Genomic DNA, 17,477 nt, shown 5'->3' on the forward strand with positions numbered 1-17,477 from the left:
GGACCTTCACTTCTAGTTCTGTTCATTCTCTGGGAATAACATGTTTGCACTGTTTTATCAGTGTTAATTGTTAATCAAGCAATGCTTATGCCATTTGTTTAATTTAATATAACTTGTTTTGTCACTTTAGCAAGAAGGAACAGTTGGGAGCTGTAAAAGATAAATTAGTAAGGATAACTATTAATTTTACATTTTCAGTTAAAATGAATAAATTTGACCATAATTATTTTCATAGCCAATATTGTATTGAGTAATTAAGTACACTAATGTATTAATATCTGGCTTTAATCATTTTCTCCTGGCACAGTTTCATCACATCATCATTTTATAGCATTACAACCTCAACATTTGACTCTTACTTTAGCCGGCTGGACCACATTAAAATGCACCAGAAGACTCAAAGTCTGAAAATCTCTGGGGGAGGGCCCCCAGACCCCCCCTGTTCATCAATTTAAACTAATGTGCTAATGTGGCTGTAAACCGTTAACGCCCACAAATACACCCAAAAACATATCTGGGACGTGTGTTATTTGTACAGGGAGTAGAGGTGATGTCAGCGGAATACCAAGTTGCATTGTGGGATTTAAGTTAGCAATATTTGAGCTTGTGAGGTGCTGAGAATAAACTAACTGGCAAACAGATGCCCTGGAGTTTTGGTGCTTTGTTTGCGTTGAAGAAAGTTCCCATATGTGAATTGTTTACTGACGATGGCAATAAAACTGATTCTGATGACGTGGTGAGGGGCCCCCAAATTTTTTTTCGCTTAGGGCCCCCTGAAGGCTTGGGCCGGCCCTGTACGTCATGTATGTCTCAAATGCATCAAAGTATTTTTAAAGTCTCATTTCAGGAGGATAAGATCTCTTGTTAGCATTAGCTCGTAGCTTAGCTCTCTGCTAGTTGAGCAGAACAACAACAACAACTAACTCTTCCGACAGCCCTGCTGCTGCTGCTTCTTCTGGCCCCTTCATGTGTCCCGACTCTTCTGCAGATAACTCTGAATAAACACATAACTCTGAATAAACACATAACTCTGAATAAACACATGAACTCGTCAAACACAAACCAGCGCAAATTATTTTGGCCATATCTACTATCAACACGTAGATTGTAATTGTCTCAAAGTTATAATAACTTACCCCACAGTCCAGTCTCCTCTGATCCTCCTCCAGGCTCGTCCTTCTTGTCTTCCACCAAAGTTGAACAAATCTGAACTTTTCTGCGACGAACAATTTTAACGCTTTGAAGCTTATGCCTGTCAAAGCTTTTGGCTAGAGCGGAAAACGGCAAAACGCACCTCTGCGCTCCGCGCTGAAAACGCAGGACTCGCGCCGCGGGAAACGCAGGGTGTTCGACACACGTTTGCATAGAATGTAAAGTGGACACTTTGTCCGCCGCGCTCTGAAAGAGTCTTGTAGTTTTTAGCTGTTTTGCTCTGGGCGCGCTGAGCTGCTACGCACCGCGCATGCGTCAGTTTGGATCGGCCGAAAACCGGCAGTTACGACATGGACCGGCCGGTCACCGATTCTGGCCGATTCGACATAAAAACGGCTTTTTTAATCGGCGGCTTATTGATCGGTGCATCTCTAGTTCAAAGTAACACAAACAAACAAACAAACAAACAAACCATTGCTATAGACATCTTGGCAATACGAGAACACTTACAGAAGTCAGGAAATAAGGAAAAATATAGCCGCAAGCGGCAATGATCGGCCCTCGCCACGCCGCCGCCACGCCGCAAGAGGAGGGGGCGCTAACGCGCCCCAATTGTCCTTTTAATTACGCCTACTGCTGAATCTGTGACGCTGTCACATCTTCTCCCCTTTGTTTTACCATCAAAAAGCAATTTTATTTTGAATTCTTGGCAAAATGTGCGGCTTTGCCGCACAGACACCGTGACTCTTTGAATAAAAATGTGGATAACTTTTGATGGTCCACCCCTGAAGATGAGTCTCACCAAATTTCAGGTTAATAGGGCTGACGCCCTAAGAGGAGTTTGTGAAAGTTTAAAGTGTAAACATGTTCTGGCGATTTCCCCATTGGAATAACATGGAAGGTTTCGGTCATCGTTACGGCAAAACCATAACAATTATGACATGGGTCTCATTGACTTTTTTGATGGGGATTCTAAAATTGAGTTGTGTGTCAAATTTCATATAATTTTGCAAAACTAAATATTTAACCTCCATATAAAATCTGTAGGGGGCGCTGTGGCTCCAAATTAATTTATTTCACTTCAAGTAGGTTTAGGGCAAAGAGTTTAACAACTGATTCTAATTTGACACAATTCGGACTTTATCTGCGCAAACGGCAGAAATGTTAAATTTGGGAGATTTCTGAAATTCTTGCTACAGTTTGCGGCTTCGCCGCTCAGAGACCGTGACAGGGTCAATGTAATTTGGATAACTTTTGATGTCCCACTCCTCAGTAGCATTTTCAGCAAATTTCAGCTTTTTAGGGCCAACGCCCTGGGAGGAGTTCGTAAAAGTACGACGTTTGGAAAAACTCCGAAGTCATGTTTGGCCATTTTTGAAGCAATATGGCCGACATTTGGTTGGGCGGACGGCGTTGCCGTAATAATATTTTTTACTTCTCTTGTCACCATCTACCTCTGCGCCAAATTTCATGATTCTACGATCAGATTTTTTTTTGGACCATCTCTCAATGCATTTTTGGTACATTTGGGGGCGCTGACGCGCCAATTTTTTTAATTTTAGAAAAGGGAAATAGCCAGAATGTAGAGAGGCACGATTTTTAGAGGTGTGCAAATTTTTGTGACTTTTCGTCAATGTTCACTGGGTGAAAAATAGGGGGGTTGGTCCCGAGAAGAAAGAAAGAAAGAATAATATTCCGATGCGAAAACAATGTTTCCCATTTTTCAAATATCAAACTATACATTTTCGGAAAGCGCTCGCGCTTTCCTACCTCATGGTGTGGGTCCCTGGTCACTGACGGGTACTTTCGTTAATTTTGAGTGGGCTCCGCCCACTTTGTGTTTTTGGCCCTCTATACAGTAATAATGTTCAATTTTTGCATTACATGCTTATATGCACGGAACATGCAAGAGATGGGGAACGTATTCGTGAGCTACTTAGGGCAAATGAGTGCTTTATATGGGGATGATGACCGCTTCGCGGTCGTCATCTCAATGTAAAATGCTCGTTTAGTGCGCACTTTTGCACGGGCTTCGCCCGTTTACAACGGTAATGTTCCATTTTCCTACTACTAATTAGTATGCACGGGGCGTGCATGAGTGAAGGAGTGCGTTAGTGAGTGTTTGGAAGTGCGCACTTTCGCAGCCGTGCTTCGCACGGCCTTACGAGATTAATAGGCCTCTTCCCAGCTTGTGGCGCTCGGGCCTAATGAGTGATGGGTGCACATGATACCAGCTGTAAACCTGTAGGGTATTCTTACTAGTACAAGTACTGTAAGGTTATGAGTCCTTCCACCTGGGAAAGAGGGGGACATTCAAGGTTGATATCAATTAAAGAATTAGTTAAGAATAAGTTGGGGCACCAGCCGTATATTCTGAATTCAACAACTCTATAATCAAATATCTAAATGTATTTATTTATTAAAAATTAATTTGCTCGTTGATCTAAACGTTTGAGAACGTAACCATGACATTGACCCCTTTTCTGGAAATGAAGGAACACTTTACCAAATGTGGTTTATGAAGATTTAATGACCAAATAATTAAACAGATATATGAATTCGGAATATGCAAATGAGTTGATAACAGATGGAGAACACTAGACATGATTGTTCTAGATCTATCTAGGTGTGTGCTAGAGTTCATTCTAAGATGAAATTATCAGCCTGTGAAGTGCATTATACGAACCGAACCAGAAGCTGTGATCTGAGAAGGGCTCCAGAGCAGCCCTGGTCTGGCCTGGTGACCAGACCAGGGCTGCTCTGGAGCTCTGCTCTCTCAGTGTCAGGCCAAACATGCACTGGAGTGGCTTCAGTGCTCTGCGTTCTCCTTGGCTCTGAGGCGTTCCTCAGACAAAAAGGGCCGTTGCACTGATTCACCGGTGCGGCTGGTCTGAAAAGACTGTCCTGGACTTGAAAAGTTGCAAAAAGGTCCTTTGCTTGAGTTTGCATGATGCAGTCTCAATTCCGTTTACAAACTGGCACAGAATTCTTATTTATGGGAGAGAAAAGTTAGCTTGTGGCTCTGGAACGTCTTTGTCCCGTAGCTTAGCTTAGTTTAGCTTAACTTAGCTTAGCTTAGTTTAGTTTAGCTTAGCCTAGCCTAGCGTAGCGTAGCATTGCTAGGCCAGAGATGAGCCCTCATCTCCCAAGGTCTGGTCTCATGGACCTTCCTGATGGAGCTCGGATGGAAAAACTGAAAGGAACTGTCTGTTGTCTTTCTCTTTACAGTGTTGTGTTGTGCTTTGGGCCGGGGCTTCAGCCAATCAGCACGCGCGCTGAGTCAGAGTTTGATAAGGGGAGAAGGTCTGGAGGAATGCAGCCGTTTGTTCAGAATTAGGCCACATAGTAAAATGACACAATAACATTATGTACAGAAAATTCACTTGTGGACAAAGTCTGTAACCAGATGATTGTTTATTAAACCGCATAGTCTGTTTAGAATTTTAGCTTTTGTCTTGGAGAGAAAATTTAATTAGAGTTAATTTTAATCCAAAAGAAGTCATTCGATGGAAAAGTTATTTCCAACGTTCGAAGTGTCTCTGCTCCTGCAGAGAGATAAATCTCAGGTGATAACACCTTTGCCTGCATCCCTGTCACTATGGCAACATGAAGAGGTCATCTGCATATCCTACAAACCAAATTAAAGAGGCATGTGCCAACTCATTCCTCCCTATATCGGTGAACCTTGTAAATCTAGGCCATAGGGCAGAGCACTGTTTGATTGTTTATGTGTATTACTCTTTGTCATGTTGTGTCTGATTTCCTCCGGGACAAATATCATAATCTATTTGCCACACATCTTAACAAATTGTCCCAAAAGCTTTGACGAGCCCCAAACTGTCACGACCTGGCTCTGGATCCAAGACCAGAACACCATAAACACGCTCCAAGTAACAGAGATGTTTTTAAGCTTTCAACTTTTTCTTCTAATGTTTCTTTACAACCGGACTTTTCCCACACATTTGTCCTTCTGCGTCTGAGCCTGTGCGGTTCTGAGCCTGTGTGTGCGGTTCTGAGCCTGTGCGGTTCTGAGCCTGTGTGTGCGGTTCTGAGCCTGTGTGCGGTTCTGAGCCTGTGTGCGGTTCTGAGCCTGTGCGGTTCTGAGCCTGTGTGTGCGGTTCTGAGCCTGTGCGGTTCTGAGCCTGTGTGTGCGGTTCTGAGCCTGTGTGTGCGGTTCTGAGCCTGTGTGCGGTTCTGAGCCTGTGTGTGCGGTTCTGAGCCTGTGTGTGCGGTTCTGAGCCTGTGTGTGCGGTTCTGAGCCTGTGTGCGGTTCTGAGCCTGTGTGTGCGGTTCTGAGCCTGTGTGTGCGGTTCTGAGCCTGTGTGTGCGGTTCTGAGCCTGTGTGTGCGGTTCTGAGCCTGTGTGTGCGGTTCTGAGCCTGTGTGTGGTTCTGAGCCTGCCTGTGCGGTTCTGAGCCTGTGCGGTTCTGAGCCTGTGTGTGCGGTTCTGAGCCTGTGTGCGGTTCTGAGCCTGTGCGGTTCTGAGCCTGTGCGGTTCTGAGCCTGTGCGGTTCTGAGCCTGTGCGGTTCTGAGCCTGTGTGTGCGGTTCTGAGCCTGTGTGTGCGGTTCTGAGCCTGTGTGTGCGGTTCTGAGCCTGTGTGTGCGGTTCTGAGCCTGTGTGTGGTTCTGAGCCTGTGCGGTTCTGAGCCTGTGTGTGGTTCTGAGCCTGCCTGTGCGGTTCTGAGCCTGTGCGGTTCTGAGCCTGTGTGTGGTTCTGAGCCTGCCTGTGCGGTTCTGAGCCTGTGTGTGGTTCTGAGCCTGCCTGTGCGGTTCTGAGCCTGTGCGGTTCTGAGCCTGTGCGGTTCTGAGCCTGCCTGTGCGGTTCTGAGCCTGTGCGGTTCTGAGCCTGTGTGTGCGGTTCTGAGCCTGTGTGTGCGGTTCTGAGCCTGTGTGTGCGGTTCTGAGCCTGTGTGCGGTTCTGAGCCTGTGTGCGGTTCTGAGCCTGTGTGTGCGGTTCTGAGCCTGTGTGTGCGGTTCTGAGCCTGTGCGGTTCTGAGCCTGTGCGGTGTGTGTTTGCAGGAGCAGTATGAGCTGTACTGTGAGATGGGCTCCACCTTCCAGCTGTGCAAGATCTGTGCGGAGAACGACAAGGACGTGAAGATTGAGCCGTGCAGACACCTCATGTGCACTTCCTGCCTCACCGCCTGGCAGGTATGTACCTTTTGTATGGATTATAGTTCACACCACCTGGCAGATACCACTCTTTTCTATCGCTCAATAAGATAAATTAAAAAGCCGAACCTATGCAAGCTCCCGTGTGATGTGATGTGCTCTTTTTCAGTCAAAGAGCCGCATCAGACCAAGGAGCAATAGTGTCGACATGATTAAATGAATATAATCAGAACGAGGAAATGAGACTCAGATTGCACGCCCAAAATCCTCTATTAATAATTCTCATGAATGTGTTTCTGCAATTCAATTAGTTCGGCCCTGTCCAAAACCTCAAATGGGATGGTTCTACAACCATCTTTCCACAACACAATTAGCGTCACTACCATGAGCTCTGTACCTCCAGCCTTCCTTTGTTTTGCCCAGTATCCTCCTGTTTGTTTCACACCCTGTTCCATCATGCGCTTGTAGCAAAGCATGGGGCTTTCCCTTCCTTCTTACAAATGTGAGATGAATAAAAATTACTCACACAAATATTCATGAGCTAAATCTCAAAATGACTACCGTTGACTAAGGCTGGGCAATATCACAATCAAATTGTCATGGTAATGCATAATAAATGGTACTAAATCACAATTATGATTCTGATATGGCTCCAAAAATATCCTGATATAAAGTTTTTTTGTACAAAAAACATTTTCACACTTAATGACAAATTAGTAGCTGACTGCTCATTAAGAGAGACTTTGTTGTCCTTTCTCGCTGTATTTGAAGAATTTATTGCACAAGTTGAAGTGTAAAGTTGTGTGCGCCTTAATATTAGAATGCCAAAGTATTCCCATATTTTGTTGCTAAGATAATGTGAGTATTTCCGTGGGCCGATGATGATGGTGTTCTGTTGCAGGAGTCGGAGGGTCAGGGCTGCCCCTTCTGCCGCTGTGAGATTAAAGGCACAGAGCCCATTGTGGTGGACCCGTTCCACCCTAAGGCCAGCGGGGTTTCCTTCGGCGGGTTACAGGGGGCGAGCAGAGCAGAGGCGGCGGCTAACGACGATGATGAGGACGAGCGCCTGGAGGAGCAGATTCTGGTCATGAGCCGACTGGCCTGCTCCAAGGTCAGCCTCAGAACTGTGCTCGGGGGATATCACACACATGTATTTGGATAGTTCTTGTCTTTTAGATTTGCTCTTGCAACTTTGCTTTAACATCTCATGTTTTACAACAAAAAACACACACTACTTTCTGTCAGTAAGTATTTGTGTTAGTACTAGGGATCTAGGAAGTTGTAACATTTGTAAAGAAATTGTAAACTCAACTTTGGCCCCTGATAGTGGCAACATGTGCTAATGACCTCATCCCTGTGCTAATGCCCTCATCATCCCTGTGCTAATGACCTCATCCCTGTGCTAATGACCTCATCCCTGTGCTAATGACCTCATCCCTGTGCTAATGACCTCATCATCCCTGTGCTAATGACCTCATCCCTGTGCTAATGACCTCATCATCCCTGTGCTAATGACCTCATCATCCCTGTGCTAATGACCTCATCATCCCTGTGCTAATGACCTCATCATCCCTGTGCTAATGACCTCATCATCCCTGTGCTAATGACCTCATCATCCCTGTGCTAATGACCTCATCATCCCTGTGCTAATGACCTCATCATCCCTGTGCTAATGACCTCATCCCTGTGAGGAGTTTGGATAGTAGAAATGTGTTTGGAAAGTAGGTGATGCGTTTGAGGCGCTGCTTGCCGTTTAAAGGTGACTCCCGGTAGATCTGTCTGTCCTGGTTTGTTAACGGCACAAAGCACTGTCTGCCTTGTGTGTCCTGAAGTGTGTTAAGCTGTCTCGGGTGGATGTGTGTGTTCTTGTTTCAGGTGGAGCGCCCTCCCTCTCCTGTGTCCCAGCTGCCCCCTGTCCCGCCTCGACTGGACCTGCTGCAGCAGAGACCCGCTGCTCTGGCAACCACTGTGAAGGTACTACTGATAAGAATACTGTGTTTAAAAATATAATCATTGAAGTTAGTGGCTATTGTTTTTGAGGAATGCACACACAAAAGTAAGAAATGCTCCTCAAATACAGCTACACCCAGTGGTCTTCTAGTGGGTACAATGTGAGCACCTCAAAAGCACCGACAGTGGATGTGTTTGTCTTGTTTTTTATAGAGATCACTAGTGGAGCTGAAGGGAAACGCCCCACTTACAATAGCAGACCTGTCGACTCGTGCATTTATGACCCGCCTCACGCTCTCACGCACTCATGGCCTTTTCTCACTCTAAAAAATAAATTTCAAACTAAATTTCAAATTGGTACATATTTTTTGAAAAAAATGCCCTTCCCCGATCGTGTCCAGCACCGTCACGATCGTCAGGAAATTTGAATGCTTCCAACAGATCTACTGCTGACATGAAACTAGGTCACAACAATCACAAGCGGAGTTATCAGCTGTGAACCTGTTTCGCTGAAAAAGACCAAGTTTAGTGGTGCGACTTGGTATAAGTCATCATTTTAAACGGCGTGCACACAGTCCTACCCTTGTATCATCGCAGAGAAACATAGTTCTCGATGCACAGTTTGCACTCGAAGCGTCTGTTGCATCGACAGCAAAGGCCATAAAGATTTTGAAAAACAAATCTCTTCAAATGTATCTATCCATCAGTGGTTCAACTCAAACTCAAAGAAGAAGAACCCTAGGTCCATTGAGTATGTACGCATCTAGGGGAGGAGGGGGGTAAAAAATTGGCCAATTCTTCCTATGTACACAGTGCTTAAAAATGCGTAGCGGGGGTGAGTAAAATCTAACTCGTGGCCTCCTTGATAAGTTGGCAGCTCTGCAATAATGATTATACTAACTAAGCACAAAAGAGTCAAAATTACAAGGGACTGTGGGGTCCTCCCCCAGAAAACTTTTGCTGTGTTCTGGTAAATTTTAGATATACTATTTGGTACATTATGTGCATGATGTGGTATTGTTGGTGCACTCCAAACAATCCGATCAAAACAAAAAAAGTTTTTTTTACCTTTTAAGATGATATATAGGGGTGTAACGCACAATGCATTGCGATTCGTACACATTGAGATGAAATTGGGAGAGCTGAAAATCAACATGGTCCTGTCTGCCTGCTGAGTGTGCCTTGTCACCGTTCTGCATCCCTGCACTAATGTCACGCAGACGCATGCGAGTGTCATATTACTATCTCCTCTCAAACACTTTGACAATGCGGAGAGGCAACTGCGAAGTGAGAGGCGGGGCAGAGCGGACCCACAGACGCACACACACGCATACACACATGCATACACACACACACGCATACACACATGCATACACACACACACGCATACACACATGCATACACACACACACGCATACACACATGCATACACACACACACGCAAACACACATGCATGCACACACACACACACGCATACACACACACACACACACACACACATACACACATGCATACACACACGCATACACACACGCATACACACACACACGCATACACACATGCATACACACACGCACACGCATACACAAAGCAGACGTTGTCAACAGAGTACGTTTTTCCAATCAGGCAAAGCCTTTCACCAAACGGCTGCGCACGCACATACACACGCACAGACAGACAGACAGACACACAGACAGACAGACACACAGACAGACAGACACACAGACAGACACACAGACAGACACACAGACAGACACACAGACAGACACACAGACAGACAGACACACAGACAGACACACAGACAGACACACAGACAGACAGACAGACACACAGACAGACAGACACACAGACAGACAGACACACAGACACACAGACAGACAGACAGACACACAGACAGACAGACAGACACACAGACAGACAGACACACAGACAGACAGACAGACACACAGACAGACAGACACACAGACACACAGACAGACAGACAGACACACAGACAGACAGACAGACACACAGACAGACAGACAGACACACAGACAGACAGACAGACACACAGACAGACAGACAGACAGACACACAGACAGACAGACAGACAGACAGACACACAGACAGACAGACAGACACACAGACAGACACACAGACACACACACACACAGACACAGACACACACACACACACACAGACACAGACAGACACACACACAGACAGACACAGACACACACACACACAGACAGACACACACCTACCTCATATGAAAATGTGGCCCAAATGTAAATGAGAGGCCACATTAAGCCCAATATGAAATAAAAGCAAAGGCCATAAATTAAATAGTGTTACAGTTGTGCAATTTGGCAATTTACATATTATTTTACAGTAACAATAATTAAAAGACTAAATGAAATATTTTTTTTGACACGAAAAGGTTTATTATATTAAGAATCGTGAATTGAAGCACATTGTGACATTCCTGAATCGTTACACTCGTATTGATATATAATTGTGCAGAAGTATTCCAGCAGTGGCTTTTTGACCTTTGACCTGCCTGTAGAGTAGAACAAGAATGGCCTGAGCAGCTCTGCACTCTGCCTAACAGTAGCACTTGTGTTTCAGATGTCAGGCAGCCATCGGGACAAGCCCCTGCCTGTGCCCCCCGCCCTCAGAGAACTGCCTCCTCCTCCCCCTCCCGAGCGCCCCGTTGCAGTGGGACAGAGGCGCCCCCTGCCCCTGACCCCGGACCAACCCGCCTGGGCTGCCAACTACATGGTTCCCCGACCTGCCACCAAAGCCCTGACCTCCGTGCCTCCCGCTTCCCTCAACGGCAGCTCCAGCAACCACCCCAGCAACCACCCCAGCACCCACTCCAGCACCCACTCCAGCACCCACTCCGCCACCAACGCAGTCTACTGTCTGTCTGCCAGGTGAGACTCTGGCCAGGAGCAGAGCAGAGCAATCAAAGGCATCGATGGACAGGAAACGTACCATTCATGCCGGATACCATCTGCATTCATAGTGTTTTCAGTTGTGTCCTAAATCCACTTGAGATTAGAGAGTTGGCTTTCTGTAAGGCTGGAACAAGCACATCATCATTTAAAGGTTAAAGGGAAGATTTTTGACCCAAATCTGAGTCTCATTTCCTTGTGGGGCGGACTGCCAATTAGTCCTGCCGCGTATCAATCATAGAACGCACCTACTGCTCACCTGCAGCCTTGTGCGGCTCGTCTCTGGAGAGCAGCAAGTTTCCCTGTGTCGCATGGATCTATCATAATATAGTTCCCTCAATCAGACGAAAATCTACGGAGACGAGAGATGCGATGCGTCCGCGCGGGGTGAGTGCGTGTCGGGGTGAGTGAGCGCCCGCGCGGGGGTGAGTGCGCGCCCGCGCGGGGGTGAGTGCGCGCCCGCGCGGGGGTGAGTGCGCGCCCGCGCTGTGGAGTAACTGCAGCAGGAGTGTAACTGTCCGTGTGGCTCCCACTCTCGGCCTGTGTGTGACTCTGAACATGCTGACCAAACGCTCCTCCCACAATCACGTCGATCCTCAGGGAACACCAGCTGAGACGAGACTTGAGCTTTATTATATTTGTGACCCGCGATGGGGCCAAATGTTTGTGTTATTACATGTGATTGTGAACGTTGACCCGAAAGTGACTATGGCTGAAACATTCCAGTGCAGTTTGAATGTGAACATTACACACACATGGGGGGAACCTGCTAAATATGTAGAACAACAGGGGAGACTTATATAACAAAAACCAAAAAATCATGATATTGTGTTGTCTCACAATCAGATTGTGAGCTTTCTGGTTTATATTCATTGTTATTGTAGCATAACTACAATTATGTTAGATGCTCCACAGTGTTGCAATAAATGCTAAATTAATATTGTGATAATATTGTAATCCAGAATCACACTGCAGAATTGTTGAAGCAAAAGTGTGTTTTTGAAATCATACACATTACATCAATCATTACAGTGAAAAGGTGAAATAAATCTTAAATATAAGATCATCTGTCCTGTTTGTGTCCAGCTCTCTGTCCGGCGCTGAGCGAGCAGCCTTTGACTCGGAGGTGAATGAGTACATGAGTCCCAGCTCCATCCCGGCCCCTGGGGGCCCGTGGTTCCTGGGCTCCATGGTCCCCCCAGCCCCCAGTCAAATCCAGCCTGGGCCTGACTCAAGGTACTCTCGTGGGCTGATCAACTGTGGGTGGGGGTGTGGTACAAGTCGCTCTCTTGTGTGCAGCAGCTTTTCCTCAGAATCAGAAAATGTTTATTGCCGTTGTCAATGAACAAAAATCACAAACATAGGAACTTGTTTTGGTGATTCATGCAACATAAAACGAACAATGTTAAAACAACCTATATAAGTCAAAAAGAAAAACAACTAAAATAGGCTATAAGATAAAAAATAAAAATAGCCTTTCTATGTACACAAATTTACAGTTGAATTTACATATGTAGTGCAGAAAGTGAACAGTGAGTGATTACATTATGGTTAAAGGGACAGTGTTTAAGAAGTGTTTATGAGTCCAACAGCAGAGGGAAAGAAACTGTTCTTATGGAGGGAGGTTCTGGTCCTGATGGACCGTAGGCTCCTGCCTGAGGGGAGTGGCCTCCTGCCTGAGGGGAGTGGCCTCCTGCCTGAGGGGAGTGGCTCAAAGGGATCCGACCTGCTCGTCCCAGAGCCCTGGATACGTACAGGTCCTGCACATATGGAAGTCTGCAGCCGATCACCTTCTCAGCAGAGGGCGCTGTAGTCTCTGTTTGTCCCTGGCTGTGGCTTCAGTGTACCACAGGGTGATGTAGGAGGTGATGTAGGAGGTGATGGAGGAGGTGATGGAGGAGGTGATGGAGGAGGTGATGGAGGAGGTGATGGAGGAGGTGATGGAGGCGGTGAGGATAGACTCAATGATGGCCGTGTAGAACTGCAACATCATCTCCGCTGTCACCTTGTCTTTCCTCAGCAGCTGCAGGAAGTAGATCCTCTGCTGGGCCTTCTTGATGAGGAGCTGATGGTGGCTCCCACTTGAGGTCCTGGTGATGGTGGAGCAGAGAAAGTGGAGGAGTGGATCACAGTGGAGATGGGGGAGTCTGAGAGGGTGAGGGGGGGCTGGGGCGCTGTGACTTTCCTGAAGTCCACGATCATCTCCACTGTCTTCTGGGCGTTGAACTCCAGGTTGTTACCGCTGCACCAGGACACTCCGGTCCAGGACCGCTCCACCTCCGGTAGACAGACTCATCCTCCCCGTCTGAGATGAGCCCGATGAGTGTGGTGTCGTCATGGTGATGAGGGTGGTGTTGTCCGCAAACTTGATCAGTTTTACAGAGTTGTGGCTGGAGGTGCAGCAGTTTGTGTACAGGGAGAAGAGCAGAGGAGAAAGTACACAGCCCTGTGGAGCTCCTGTGCTGATAGTCCCAGTGTCTGAGACATTCTTCCCCAGCCGCAAGCACTGCATCTGATCCATCAGGAAGTCAGTGCTCCAACTGCAGGTGGAGTCTGGCACGTTGAGCTGGGAGAGCTTGTCCTGGAGCAGAGCCAGTCAATGTGACTCGTGTTATAATGATGTTTTCCCATACTGTACTTATGTTTAGTTTAGTGTGTGCAGAAGTCCTCTGTTTACTTTGAAAATCACTGATATTTTCATTGTCTTCTCCACAAAGCTCTGCTCTCTATTGTCCAGCCCTGATTCAGAGTCTCCGTGTGCCCTGGGCTGGCCTGGAGCCGCTCCCTTCTCGTGGCTGGCTGTGTGTAGTATCCCCGTCCTAACCCTGCCTCCTCCTCCCATGTGCTGCAGTGAGGCCCCAGACAGTGACACGGACGAGCCTCAAGTCTACGAGTCCATGTCCAACATCCAGGAGCGTGCGGCTGCAGAGGACCTGCCCCACACAGGTGACTCCACACACCAGTGCAGCATTAGCTCGAGTCTGTCAGAAGGGGGCGCTGTGCTACACTCACAGCTGTCTTCACACACAACATAGACTTTCAATATAGAGGTGGGCAATATATCGGAATGTACACAATATTGTGACTGTTGTTGCAAAATGTTAATATCGAATATATTGTTTATTGTAAAAATAGTAAAGAATAATGGTTCAGAAAGAGCGGACTAAAATACAACATTTAAAAGTGTAAGTGCTGTAAACTCGGTTAAGGATATAAGGTGATATTTCTGCTCTTTTATGATTAACTTTACCAACAATTCACATTTTTCTGATAATTAAACCTCAGATAATACGTTAATGATATTTTTTATCACATTTCTGTCTGACATAATATTGTCATTATTTGGAAACTCCAAAAAAAAAAAAAACATTGAATAAATCCAAATTTAGCCTCAGACTTACACCTTCCAGTGATTATTTTCAATTCCCTCTTATGCCAGTCAGTTTTTCATTTTTTACATTTTAACAGGAAGAATCAGTATTTACTTTAATAGACTTTGTGGAGTTTTGGCATCACTATTGCAGCTTGTTTGCACAAAAGTACTGATTTCTACCTGCGGTCTTGTTTCAGAAGGCCTGTGCTCAGCAGCGTCCCAGGACAGACTGCAGGACGTGGGACAGGAGGACATCTATGAGTACGCCATTCCCCGGCCTCTGCCCCTTGTGGCCCCTCTGCCCCCTGTGATCCCTCTGGCCCCTCTGCCCCCTGTGATCCCCCTGGCCCCTGTGGTCCCTCTGCCCCCTCTGCCTCCTGCGGCCCCTGCAGCCCATGCGGCCCCTGCAGCCCATGCGGCCCCTGCAGCCCATGCGGCCCCTGCAGCCCTTGCTGCCCCTGCAGCCCTTGCGGCCCCTGTAGCCGCCGCCCGCAGAACTCTACCAGAACTGGACATGCCTAAACAACAGCAAACACGTACGTCTGCTCATTTTACAATGTTTGTAGAGGAAGAGAACTCTCCAGAATACACTTCACATTAGAGGAGGAGGAGGAGGGTGAGGAGGAGGAGGAGGAGGAGGAGGAGGAGGGTGAGGAGGAGGAGGAGGGTGAGGAGGGTGGTGAGGAGGAGGAGGAGGAGGAGGAGGAGGAGGGTGGTGAGGAGGAGGAGGAGGAGGAGGAGGGTGGTGAGGAGGAGGAGGGTGAGGAGGGTGGTGAGGAGGAGGAGGAGGAGGGTGAGGATATTGAACACTTAACGCTCAGATTGGGAACCTCCGAAGATCCAAACAATTGTCCTTAGTGAGAATATAATAAACTCCAGTATGTTGTCGGAGCTGCTCCTGGAGCTGCCCCCAGGAGCTGCTCCTGGAGCTGCCCCCTGGAGCTGCCCCCTGGAGCTGCTCCTGGAGCTGCTCCTGGAGCTGCCCCCAGGAGCTGCTCCTGGAGCTGCCCCCAGGAGCTGCTCCAGGAGCTGCCTCCTGGAGCTGCCCCCTGGAGCTGCCCCCTGGAGCTGCCCCCTGGAGCTGCTCCTGGAGCTGCTCCTGGAGCTGCCTCAGCTTTGTAAACACAGCCTCTGTCCTCTCATTAGCTTCTGTAAAGTGTTTCCATGTTTACTGGACATCGACATGTAAAGAGGCGTATCTGGTCAGACTTTCCGCATATTAATCATCATGATGCTCACACGTTAAGTAATCTCACCTGAGTCTTGTAAAGTCATTTTAAAGGAATAATAGAGGATTTTTCGCACTCGACCGGGTCTTGCTGTGTTTGCATGTTCCTCCCTGTGTCTGGGTGGGTTTCCTCCGGGCTCTTTGGTTCTCCCATCAACCCAAAATATGCACCAGGTAAAAACCTCCAGTGAAGGTCGTCCTGCCCAAGCCTAGTACAAAGATCTGCAGATGGGTCCTGAGGAGACGCCCCAGCGGCATTGAAGGACTGAAATTTCACCACAGGAACAATAAAGTGTACTTTAACCTTAACTTTAAGGCCGTGGCTGCAGAGCCGCGGCGCGGTCAAATAGCCCAGCAGTTTCAGGAGCCGCGGCACAAAATAACATGGCAGTTTGGCGGCTCTGTAGACACTCCCTAACTTTAATACTTAGTTGAAGCCTTTGGCCCTAATCACAGCCTCAAGTCTTTTGGGGTTTAATGCCACAAGCTCACACACCTTTATGGACAGTTTGTCCCATTCTTCTTCTGAACCTCTCCAGCTCCATCAGGTTGGATGGGTTCAGTTGGGTTCAAGTGTGGCCTCTGGGCCACTGAAGGACATTCACAGAGTTGTGCTGTAGGCACTCCTTTGTTCTTCTGCTGTGCTGAGGGTCTTTGTCTTGTTGAAGATGAGCCTTAGCCCCAGTCCGAGGTCTAGAGCCTCTTGGTTCTTCTGGAAGGTTCTTCTCTCTCTACAGCGACTCACTGGAAATCTGTCAGCATAACCATCAGGTTCTTAGTCACCTCCCTGACTAAAGCCCTCTGACATCACTTAACTGTGGGACCTTCTATTGAATGTACCACAGAAGGACTCCAGGTTGTAGAAGCATCTCAAGGACCATCAGTGGATAAACCATGTTTGAGGGTCATGGCAAACACATGTGAATACTTGTACATGTGAATACTTTCTGATACACAGTATATTTGTGTGTGAGAAAAGTGGGATGACCTGTGCCCCTTCTGTGTCTGCAGCTCCAGCCCTAACATCCTCAGAGGAGCCAGAGTGCCCGCCCAGGCCCCTCCCCAGACGGACCAACTCTGAACGCTGTCCTCCTCCCCGCCCTGGGACCCCAACCAGCCAAAGCCCAAGCCTGGCTCTTAACGGGGAGATCGAGTGCCTGGTGTCGCAGGGCTACTCGCTCCAGGACGTCCAGAAGGCCTTGCTCATCGCTCAGAACAACCTGGAGACAGCCAAGAACATCCTGCGAGAGTTTGTGTCCATCTCCAGCAGCGCTCATGTGGCCACGTAACCAAGCCCCGCCCCAGACCTGTGCCTTACCCAGTGCCCAGGGGCGCCAGCCTACGCCAGGGCTCCTCCAACTCTTCCACTCTTCTCCAGCTCTTCTCCAGCTCTTCTCCAGCTCTTCTCCAGCTCTTCTCCAGCTCTTCTCCAGCTCTTCTCCTGCTCTTCTCCAGCTCTTCTCCAGCTCTTCTCCAGCTCTTCTCCAGCTCTTCTCCAGCTCTTCTCCTGCTCTTCTCCAGCTCTTCTCCAGCTCTTCTCCAGCTCTTCTCCAGCTCTTCTCCAGCTCTTCTCCTGCTCTTCTCCAGCTCTTCTCCAGCTCTTCTCCAGCTCTTCTCCTGCTCTTCTCCAGCTCTTCTCCAGCTCTTCTCGTGCTCTTCTCCAGCTCTTCTCCAGCTCTTCTCCAGCTCTTCTCCAGCTCTTCTCCAGCTCTTCTCGTGCTCTTC

General features: G+C 47.7%; 1 protein-coding gene across 1 annotated transcript in view; it reads left to right on the plus strand.

The window, feature by feature from the left end:
* The window catches only part of LOC140361257 (E3 ubiquitin-protein ligase CBL-like), a 43,535-nt gene extending 26,331 nt beyond the window's left edge, over positions 1 to 17,204 (plus strand). Inside the window, exons 8-15 of the mRNA XM_072447005.1 lie at positions 6,172 to 6,303; positions 7,166 to 7,375; positions 8,140 to 8,238; positions 10,823 to 11,130; positions 12,238 to 12,387; positions 14,003 to 14,097; positions 14,722 to 15,060; positions 16,764 to 17,204. Of these exons, the coding sequence (XP_072303106.1) occupies positions 6,172 to 6,303; positions 7,166 to 7,375; positions 8,140 to 8,238; positions 10,823 to 11,130; positions 12,238 to 12,387; positions 14,003 to 14,097; positions 14,722 to 15,060; positions 16,764 to 17,041 (1,611 nt within the window). The 3' untranslated portion in view covers positions 17,042 to 17,204. The remainder of the gene's footprint in view (positions 1 to 6,171; positions 6,304 to 7,165; positions 7,376 to 8,139; positions 8,239 to 10,822; positions 11,131 to 12,237; positions 12,388 to 14,002; positions 14,098 to 14,721; positions 15,061 to 16,763) is intronic.
* The last annotated feature ends 273 nt before the right edge of the window (positions 17,205 to 17,477 follow it).

This window comes from Eucyclogobius newberryi, unplaced genomic scaffold, assembly GCF_026437365.1.
Source record: "Eucyclogobius newberryi isolate DKJ021-1_F unplaced genomic scaffold, fEucNew1.0.hap1 SCAF_15, whole genome shotgun sequence".
NCBI lineage: Eukaryota > Metazoa > Chordata > Actinopteri > Gobiiformes > Gobiidae > Eucyclogobius > Eucyclogobius newberryi.